The sequence below is a fragment of the Dictyostelium purpureum genome (assembly GCF_000190715.1).
Source record: "Dictyostelium purpureum unplaced genomic scaffold DICPUscaffold_1, whole genome shotgun sequence".
Taxonomy (NCBI): Eukaryota; Evosea; class Eumycetozoa; order Dictyosteliales; family Dictyosteliaceae; genus Dictyostelium; species Dictyostelium purpureum.
In genome coordinates, this window is record NW_003519338.1 from 148,028 (window position 1) to 158,878 (window position 10,851).

At 25.6% G+C, this 10,851-nt stretch overlaps 5 protein-coding genes across 5 annotated transcripts; 2 read left to right on the top strand and 3 right to left on the bottom strand.

Moving 5' to 3' along the window:
- Positions 1–492: 492 nt before the first annotated feature.
- On the top strand, positions 493–3,310 carry DICPUDRAFT_73888 (uncharacterized protein; the record flags this gene model as incomplete). Its single annotated transcript, XM_003282830.1, has 2 exons — positions 493–496; positions 936–3,310. The coding sequence occupies 2 exons, from the start codon at positions 493–495 to the stop codon at positions 3,308–3,310; spliced, it is 2,379 nt and encodes a 792-aa protein (XP_003282878.1).
- Positions 3,311–3,938: 628 nt separating this feature from the next.
- On the top strand, positions 3,939–5,951 carry DICPUDRAFT_51972 (uncharacterized protein; the record flags this gene model as incomplete). Its single annotated transcript, XM_003282831.1, has 3 exons — positions 3,939–4,306; positions 4,377–5,483; positions 5,564–5,951. 3 exons carry the CDS (start codon positions 3,939–3,941, stop codon positions 5,697–5,699), a joined length of 1,611 nt encoding a protein of 536 aa, XP_003282879.1. The 3' UTR covers positions 5,700–5,951.
- Positions 5,952–5,988: 37 nt separating this feature from the next.
- On the bottom strand, positions 5,989–7,965 carry DICPUDRAFT_73890 (uncharacterized protein; the record flags this gene model as incomplete). Its single annotated transcript, XM_003282886.1, has 1 exon — positions 5,989–7,965. The coding sequence occupies one exon, from the start codon at positions 7,963–7,965 to the stop codon at positions 5,989–5,991; it is 1,977 nt and encodes a 658-aa protein (XP_003282934.1).
- Positions 7,966–8,361: 396 nt separating this feature from the next.
- Positions 8,362–9,201, bottom strand: DICPUDRAFT_24979 (uncharacterized protein; the record flags this gene model as incomplete). The annotated part of the gene is made up of 1 exon (XM_003282887.1): positions 8,362–9,201. One exon carries the CDS (start codon positions 9,199–9,201, stop codon positions 8,362–8,364), a length of 840 nt encoding a protein of 279 aa, XP_003282935.1.
- Positions 9,202–10,089: 888 nt separating this feature from the next.
- Positions 10,090–10,533, bottom strand: DICPUDRAFT_146515 (uncharacterized protein; the record flags this gene model as incomplete). Its single annotated transcript, XM_003282888.1, has 1 exon — positions 10,090–10,533. One exon carries the CDS (start codon positions 10,531–10,533, stop codon positions 10,090–10,092), a length of 444 nt encoding a protein of 147 aa, XP_003282936.1.
- Positions 10,534–10,851: the final 318 nt, after the last annotated feature.

Genomic DNA, 10,851 nt, shown 5'->3' on the forward strand with positions numbered 1-10,851 from the left:
CTTCAAGAACTATTTAATAGGTTTAAATTTTATATATGCTAGATTAAAAAAAATATTATATGAAAGAGAAAAAAAAAAAAGAAAAAAAAAATTGTTTTAAAAAAAAAAAAAAAAAGAAAAAAAAACGATAAAATTAATATTATGCCAAAAAAAAAAAATGATCAAAAAAGATTATGATGACAAAAAAAAAAAAAAGTAAAAAAAATTCGGTTGCATCACTCATTGGGTAAATATCTTTTTTTTTCTTAAGCTTGAAAAATAAGTGCAAAAAACTTGTTTTTTATTTTTTTTATTTTATTTTTTATTATTTTTTATTTTATTTTTTAGCTTTTTATTTTTTTTAATTTTTTTAATTTTTTTTAAAGGGTACCCTTTATTTTATATTTTTTTTAAATACCAAACATAAAAAGAATCACATATAAAAACAAAAAAAAAAAAAATCTATTCATTCATAAAACAAACCAAAAAAATACACAAATAAAAGAAATCAATATGGGTATGTTCAATTTATAAATAGATTATTTATATATTGTTTTTGCGGTGTATATTTTTTTTATTTTATTTTATTTTGTGCATTGCAATCACTGTTGGGAAAAGATTTTTCAAACTTTATAAAAATTTTTATTTTTTTTATTTTTTTTTTTATTTTTTTATTTTTTTTAAGTTTTTTAAAACTTAATTTTGAAAAAAAAAATAAAAAAAATAAACTTCATAGAAATAAAAAAAGAAAAAGAATTAAGTTTAAAAAAATAGAAAAGGAGTTTCATTGTTGTGTAAGATTTTTTTTTTTTTAATCGATTTGTGTTGTGTGTATATTTTTTTTTTTTTTTTTTTTTTTTTAAATCAATTTAGCACAGCTTTTTTTTTTTTAAATTAAATTTTTATAACAAAATTTATAAATAGTTTTTTAATAATTTTATTTTTATAATTTATAGAACCAAACCAACATATTGATAACTTAATTGATATGCCCAATTTTGGTATTAATATTAATATGGATATCCAAAATAATCTTATAAATAGGGGAGGAGAGGAGAGTAGTCATTTGTTTCAGGGTCAATCTGCAAACACCAGTAGTTCAACTATTCCACCACAATTTTTTTATAACAATCTTCTTCAAAATAATAGTTTACATAATACAGGCTCAAATAGTAACTATCACATCAGTCTTTCCCAACAACCACAACCCCAATATTATTTAGAACAACTATTAATAACTCCACAACAACAACAACATCAACACTATCAACAGATCCAACAAATACAACCACAACAAAATGGTAATGGTAATAATAACTATAACAATAATAATGAGGTACAAAATCCAAATGTTCCACAACAAATTCACGCACAAGTTCAACAGATAATTAATAACCAACATAATCAATATCAATACCAACAACAGCAACAACCACCACCACAACAACAAAACCACCACCACCAACAATCTCATTTATATGGGTCATTTAATTTTCAAATATTTAATGATTTTGTTTCTTTACATAGGGGTATCATAAATAAATTTAATGGTGAAACGAAAAGTTTTATATTAAGAGATAGTTCTTTTCAACTGTATCAACAGTTGACATGTCATGAAAAGACCATCATTGAATTGGTTTCTACAAAGTGCGATATCAATGATGAGGAGCATTTTGTTGGGGTTTTTTATCTTTTGGTTATAATAATATGCGATTTAGACAGTCAACTATTACACAATTTATCAAAAACATTCAAATTATTTAAAACATTTGACGAAATGCAAATTAAACTTTTCGATGCCAGTGGTGCCACTACATTATCGACAAATACCAAAAGCCAATTATCCATCTTTCAAAGCTTAAATGAAAAAGAGTCCAGATTATTGTTCAATATTATCACACTCAACTATGACTTCCTTGTGCAATTCAAATCCAAGTTTTTTATTTCAAATGCCGCATACAATATTAATAATAGAATCAATTTTAACGAAGTTAATATTCAACCAGTTCAAGTGTCTGCAGAAACCTATAATAAATTTAAAGAAGGTGGTCCATCTGGTTATACAAACCGTTCACCTAATGCTCCAAGATTAGCCTCTCTTCAAAGTAACCAGGATTCATTTGCCCACACTCTTCCAAACTCAATGATACCAATACCTAAATCTGAAACCCCATATACCAGGAAGAGAAAAGGTTCATTCCCAAATGGCATTGCCTCGGTTCCAACTCGTCTATCTCTTTTTAAAATATTTGATACCAATGATTTAGAATCGAAATCAAATCAAAAAGGTGATTCTTATATCTACAGTTTAAATAGAAAGATAGTTTTAGTTAATACTATGCTCACACCAATCGCCAGCGAAGTTAGTACTGGTAGAAGAAGTAAAAATGGTGTTGTTTTAGTAATAAAGGACTATGCTAAATATAGTAATTTAACAATTGTACCCTCTTTGTTTATTCCAACACAATTTACAGATAATGCTGTTAGAAATATCGAAGCTAATGAAACTGAAGTTTTCAAATTTAAGTCCCACAAGGTAGAAAATATCGAGCCAGGTATCTTCAATGTCATTTTTTCAATTCAAAGAACCAATAAAAACTTTAAGAATGTTTGTATCCTCTTTAAAGCTTTCAATAACGATGAAGAGATTGATTCAGTCGCAACTCCACCAATTCGTTTTAGAAATACCCCATCCGAATTCGAACCACCAAAGAAAGTTTTATTATCCAAAGCCGAATTTGTTGATGCTAACGTTAAAGATAAAAACCAAGGTGCATTTAAATTTGTTGCCATTGCAAATTTATTTAAAAAGGGTTTAATTCCACAAAATACTACTCCTTCCACTGCTGCCAGCCCTACTACTACCACTACCACCACTACCACTACCACCACTACCACCACTACCACCACTGCCACTTCTAATACAACTGATCCTGGTTCTCCAACTGATTCTCCATCATCATCACCATCATTAACAGGCTCTTCTGGTAGTTGTCCCAAAGAAAAGATTGTTAAAACTGGTAAGCCTCTTTTAATTCAATTTAAAAACCGTGATACAGGTGAAGTTGTTATCATTCCACAAAACATCACCAAAGCTACAGCTTCTGATCATTGGAGATATCCATCATCTCTATTAAGTAACACTATTCTTCCAATCGACGAAATTACAAACTGTAGTAATGGTAATCTTGCAGAAACCATTATCTATTTCCCATATTCCTATGTCATCGAATTTGGCTGTATTCTTCAAAGAGGTTGTTATGATGTTAGTTTTTATTATGACAACACTTCTAAGAGATCTTTTATTCAAGTTCCTGGCTTTCAGGTTTAACACTACAATATTTATTTTTTTTTTTTTTTTTTTTTTTTTTCCATAAAATTTTTTTTATTTCTTTTTAAATCTAAAAAGTTTAAACCAATGTAAATAAATATAAAAATTTTTAAATTCATTCATTTATTTAAAAAAACATTCATTATCTGAAGATGAAAATAATAAAACAAATCAATAGGGGGATAAAAATAGAAATTAAATAAATTTATAAAATATTTATTAATAACAAAATTTATAAATAAGATACAACCTTTGGTTTTTGATTTATTTTTAATCACAATTATAATTGTTTTTTTTTATTTGTTTTTTATTTCCTCTTTTTCATTTAAAAAAAAAAAAAGAAAAAAATAATAATAAAAAAAGAAAAAAAAATTAAAAAAAAAATTAAAAAAAAAAAATTAATTTCTTTTTTATTTCAATTTTTTAATTTAATTTTTGTTTCCTCATATACAATCAATGCCACTCATCACTGACTGTTTACAAAAAAAATAAAAATATCTTTTTTTAATTTTAAAAATTAAAAGTATAAATACTTTTTTTTTTTTTAAATAATGTAGTAATAAAACATTAATATAGTAAATAAATAAGTTATATATAAATATATAAATATAAATATATAAATAATAAAATGCCACTTTCAATAGAATTAGATAATAAAAATAAAAAAATTATGATTCCATTTAAAAACTCTATGACAATTAAAGAGTTAATGGAATCTGCTGTAAAAAGAGCAGGTTTATCACAAAATGATACCTTTACATTAGAATATAATAATGCAGAGCTTTTTGAAGATGATACATTAGAGCAATTAGGTATTCAAGACAATACTGTATTGCTTTTAAAATCATTAAATAATATGGTTCAAGTAACTTCAATTTCAGACAACAACAATACTGTGATCCCAACAACCACAACTACAACCACAGCAACAAATACTGTAGCTATTGGTACTAGTCAAGTTATTAGCTGTATTGATGTTATTGTCATTGATTTAAGGTAATATTCATTATGATAATAAATAATTATTAATTAATAAAAATAAATATTAACTTTTTTTTTTTTTTAGTGGATCGATGAGTGCTCCAGCATTTATGGGTTCATATAAACCAGGAGAACTAGAAATGAAAAGAATAGAGTTTGCCCAAGCATTGTTCCAAACATTTATCGATAAAATGGTATCATATGAATTACCAGCAGTATGTGGTTTGGTTTGTTTTGGCTCAGTCGCAAAACTTACATTTGGTATTACCAAGAATTTTGATTCATTTTCAACTGAATTAGGAGAAATTCAAGCAAATATGGGTGGCACAAGTCTTTGGGAAGCTATTGTTTTGGCTGCAAAAACTATTGTAGATTTTAGAAATAACCCACCATCAGATATCAAATTAGCAGAACCAGAAAAACTTTTTTGCAGGGTATTCTGTCTTACCGATGGCCAAGACACATCAAACTATCCATTATATGACGCATATAGTTACCTTAAAAAAAATAGAATTGTTTTAGATAGTATCCCAATCGGTGAGATCTCTCAACTTTTATTAGCCCTCTCAACTGGAACTGGCGGTAGTTGTTTTGTTGCAGATACAGCCCAAGAGGGTATAGGGTTATTCGAACGTGAAGCTTTACTTTCATTGGGATGCAGAGAAAACTTTAATCATGATGGTGTTGATGTTCCAGATATAAATGAATTAAAAAAGTTGGGTGGTATTTTCCAAAAGTCTATTGAAAGAAAAGCTGATTCTCAATCAACAGTTACATGTAAATCAGTTGTAGATACCAATACTATGGAAAGCTCTGGTTTGTCTAGAGGTCCTTCTGGTAAACGTTTAGTCAAAGAGTACAATAATTTGGTCAATGACATCTCAAGTGATCCAACACAATATCCATATTCAGTCTATGTTGGTGAAAATAATCTTTCTACTTGGAAATTCATCCTCAAAGGCCCAGTCGACTCTCTATATGAAAATGGTTCTTTTGTCATCTCTTTCAATTTCCCAGATGATTATCCAATGAAGCCACCAAAGGTTCGTTTCTTAACCAAAATCTATCATTGCAATATTAATAATGATGGCAGTATATGTTTAGATATTTTAAAAGATAGTTGGTCTCCATCGTTAACAGTTGGTAAAATTTTATTATCACTTCAAGCACTAATGGTAAATCCAAATCCAAAGTAAGTTGGCTTATGGTAGTTCAGATTTAAATTTTTTTATTTATTGCTAATTAATATTTTTTTTTTAAATTATTAAACAGTGATCCATTAGATGTTGTTAAGGCTGGTGTATATAGAGATAGTTTAGAAACATATAATAACAAAGCTAGAGAATGGGTTTCAACTTATGCCAGTTTTAGTTTAGATGATTTAAAGAAAGCTCATGGATTAGAGTAAATTAAAATTCAAATCAAATTAAACAAAATCAAATTAAACAAAATCAAATTTGATAAAATCAAATAAATAAAATCTTTTAAATAACAAAAAAATATAAAATAGTGAAAGTGAAAGTGCATTAATTTATTACTTTTTATTTTTATTAAATTGGGATAGTTTAATTTTATTTGATATTTATATTTTTGAATAAACAACTACAAGATCACCTTGTAAATTTAATAATTCAGTGGAAAATAAAAATTTTAGTACCATAAATAAAAAAAATTGTTTGACAACAATAGGTTTAAATTTATTTTTTCGAAGCAGAGATTATATTTGTTGATTTTGGAATTGATTCGATTGGTTGTTTGAATTCTAAACCAAATGTAATAGATGTAACCGATGTTGGTATACAGTTTTCTATTGGTTTATTAAATTCAGTTCCAAAAATGAGGGTTTTTAAACTCTTTGGAAAAGTATCAGGAAAGATATTTTGATTAAATTTTCTACCAAATTCTAATACTTCTAATAAGGGTAAATGTGCTAAGCTTTGATCGATTGGTATATTGAAATCTCTTGAAAAAACAATTTTTTTGATTGAAAGAGGAAGATTTGATAGTTTTTGATTAAAAAAGAATCCAAACTCTATAGTTTCTAAAGATTGTGGAAGTGATTCTTGATCAAAAGGTAAATTATAATCTCTACCCAATAAAAGTGTCTTAAGTGCAGTAAGTGATTGAATTCGTAAAGGTTGATTAAATTCTGCTCCTAAAATAAGTTTTGTTAATGATATTGGTAGGTTTTCTAGAGGCTGATTAAAAGAATATCCCAGATGAAGAGTTTTCAAAGATGATGGTAAACTATTGGGAAAAAATGGTTTGTTGTAAATTAAGCCAAAGGATATACTGGTCAAAGATGGGGGCAAGCAACCAACACCCAATGAATGGTTAAAGGAGCTACCGAGAGTGAGACTAGTGAGTGAATCTGGCAAAGACTTGGGTTGAAAAGGTTGATTATAATAATAACCTAATTGGAGAGAGAGTATAGAGTTTGGCAAGGATATGTCTGGTTCAAAAATAATATTATAATCAATAGATTCTTTTAGAGATAAACAAGTTACTGATGGTGGGATGCTTCCATAATCCAATGGTTCATTGAAACTATGACCAAATATTAATGTCTCTACTGTAGGTGGAATGCTCTTGAAAGGTCTAAGATACTGGTTAAAGTCATACCCAAATTCTAATTTTTTTAATAAACAGACAGAACCACTGGTCTTTGATTTCCACCAATTATCCAACAGGGGCTGATCATATCTATCACTAATTTTTAACTCAGTTAATGAAGAAAATTCACCTATATCTAAAACGTTATTAAAATTTGAACCTAGATTCAATGTCACAATTGATTTTGGTATACCTGAGTTTGCAATGGTTTGATTGAAATCTTTTCCGAATGTAATATGTTTAACTGTTTGAGGAATTACACCACTTTCAATTGGTTGATTGAATGAATTTGAAAATATTATTTTTGTTAAAAAACCAGTTGGCAAAGAACCAAGAGTTAAAGCTTGATTAAAATGCCCATAAAAAGATAATGACACTAAAGTTGGGGGTAAGCATCCGCTTACCAATGGCTGATTATAGTTCTTTTCAAACTCTAAAACTTCTACATTTTGCAAATCACCAGGGCATATTTTTTGATTGAATAAGTTTCCAAAATGAATCTTTTTAACCGAGGATGAAATACATGTTTCACCATTTATCGATAATGGCTTGTTGAATGACCATCCAAATGTTACATTTTCGCAATTTTTAGGTAGTGGAATTAATTGTTGGTTGAAATTTTCACCAAATGTTATATCCTTTAAAGAATCGGGGAGTTCTCCATCTTTTATGCTATGTTGGAATAAGTATCCTAGTTTTAATGAGGTTACTGAATGAGGAATAACATTTGATAATGGAAAGTCATAGGCGTCCCCAAAAGATAATGTATGAACACCGTAAGGTATATCACCTGCCTCTAATGGTATATCAATTAGGATTTCTAAGCATTGTATATATTCTCTTTCTTTATAGTTTAATAATTGATCTCTTGAACTAAAACTGACTGAATAGTTGCTATTAAATTTTTTAATATGATTAAATATCTTTTTTTTTAAAATAATATTTCTCCATATTTTATAAAATAGTATATTATTTATAATATTTATATTATATATGTTATTATTATTTTCTATATTATTATTTGTGTTATTACTAATATTTAGATTTGTATTATTATTCATTTATTGGCAAGTTTTAAAAAATGAAAAAATTAAAAAAAATTAAAAAAAATTAAAAAATATTTGGTTTGAAGCAATAATTTTTTTTAAAAATAAAACAGAAATATTAATAAATTAAGAAAAAACTGGTAATATTTAGAAAAAAGATGAAATTCTGAAAATATTATTTTTCAAATATCTATTAAACGAAATACAAAACATCACATTTGTATAATGAAAAAAAAGAAATAGAAATTAAAAAGTATATTCCAAAATAATCAATCTATTTTAATATCATACTAGAACCTCATAAAAAAAAGAAAAAATATTATTTAGCTATTTGTTTTAATTTATTTACATGTTTATTTTTGGTTTACTAAAGCCAAAAAAAGTTCAAACACTATAATTAATATTTTATTATTATAATAATTTAATGAAATCGAAAGTTTGAACATCATTGGTATTAGTAATTGATTTGAATGAAATAACTAAATTACCGGATTCAAATGACCATAACCAATATCCATTTTGAGTAGCATTGTGTTTAATAACAATAGTACGATTTGAGGTGGCTTCTTGTACAGCTTCTAATACCATTTCATCAGCACAACGTTTAGCGAGATTGGCTGCAACTTTTTCGACAACACCTGCAAAAATATGACCAAAACTATTTTTTAAATCATCAGCAACATGTGGGTAAACGGCTTCTAATGATGATTGATCAATGGTCCAATCAGCATCTGATTTCATTGCTTTTTTAACAGCTGCTAAATTGGCATCCATTTTAGCTTGGTTTTCTTTAATGTTCAAACGAGTCATTAAAGAGTAGGTGCCTTGTGATGGAAGAAGAGTTTCTAATTTAGCAGTAAATACATCATTGGTGTTGCAGATTTTTGGACGGAATGAGACGACACAGTTTCCATCAGCGAATGAATATTGCCAGTATGATGGTAATTTTTCATCAGCAGCTACAAAAACAATTTTCTTATTTGGAACAGCAGCTAAGAAAGCTTCTTTTACCATTTCATTCTTGCTTACTTTAGTATCGATATTTTTAGCTAAATTACCAACAACATCTTTGTAAAAGATTGAGCCACAGCTATTGGTTACCCAGTTATCGTTGCATTTGGTAATGATATCTTCAAAATCAAATACAATTTCAAATGGCTCACCTAAAGCTTTTTCAATGGTAGCTAAATGAGTTTTGAAGGTTTCTTCATTATCTTTTAATGATTTTCTTGAGGTTAATGATAATGGCATTTTAAATAATTATTTATATTTGTTTAATTGAAATAGTTGGAATGAATATTTTAAAAATTTACTCCATTTTATACTTTTAAAAAAAATAAAAAAATAAAAAAAAGAGGAAAAAATAATTGAAAAAAAATAGGAAACCAAAGATAAAATGGAAATAAATAATTTTTTCAATTTTTTTTTAATAATTTTTTGATTTTTTTCTATAATTTTTTGAAATATTAATATTTATTTCTCTTTTTTATTCTAACACCAATTAAAACTTGAATACTAATAAAAATTAAGAAAGATTTTAAATAGGTAAATTTAAGAGTATTGGTAGAGGTTATAATTATTCTTTATAAATGAATATTATATTGTAAATGGAACAAATAAGGATATGTGATTGTACTGTTATTTTTAAAACTATTGGCAAATTATATAAAATGTTAAAAATGATAATATTTTTTTTTTAAAATATTTTAAATTAATTCGCTAAAGATAATTGGAGGATAATAAAGATTAAGAACTCTAAAATTTATAATTTTTTAGTAAATTTATTTATATTTATATATTTACTTAAAATCAAAAAAAATTATAAAAAAAAGACACTGAATTTTAATTTTTAATAAAAAGTAAATTGAATAGTTATATCTATATTTGTTTATATGTTTTTTTTATTTATATAAATTGTTTGATTTTTTTTTAATGAAATGTATTGATTGCTTGTAGGTGGTTGAATTTGGGTTTAAATGGACCTATTTAAAAACCTTATTACAAAGAATAAACTAATACCCCAATGCTTGATTTGTGTCTTAAAACTAATTATTATATATAATTTCTATTTACAAAGATATTTATTTACATTTTATTTATTATTATTATTATATTATTATATTATTATATTATTATGTATTATATTTTAAATAATTTATTATAGTTTTTAATAAATTCTCTATTTTTTTTAATATTTGAACGTGTTACAATAGAGATTTTGGTGATGATTGGCTTTGATTTTGGTTTTGGCTTTTGTGAGGATACCGATGATTTATTATTATCACCGCAGTTATTTGTTTGTGGTTCTTCTTTGACATTGTAATTAAAGTTGTTTAAAATTGGATTTATTTTACTTGAACGTGTAATGATAGCAATTTTAGTAGGAATTAATGTTGTGGTTACATTTGGCTCTTTTTTAATTTTTGGAATATCTTTGGATTTTAAAACCTTTTTTCTAATATTCATATTATTTGATGTTTTTCTACAATTTGATGAACCATAAAGAACTTGATTTAAATTGCATAATTGAACTCTATTTCTTTTTTGTAAGTGACTTGATCTTCTAGTAATAATTCTAACCATTTTTGATTTAATATAGTTTTTTTTATTTATTTTATAAATTTAAAATATTATTAATATTAAGTATATATTTATTTTGTTTATTTTTTAGTTTGTTAATTAATGAAATAACAGCATTGAGAATCCATCATTTTATAGTTTTTTTTATTAAAAAATTTTTTTAAGAAATAATTTTAAATTTTATTTTTAGAGGAAATTTTAAAATTTTTTAAAAAAAAGTTTTTATGTGGAATTAAAAAAAAAATAAGAGAATAATTCTCTCGAATTGTAAAATTATAAAGTTATCTGGTGGTTTTGTATTATGAACATAACCGGTTAATT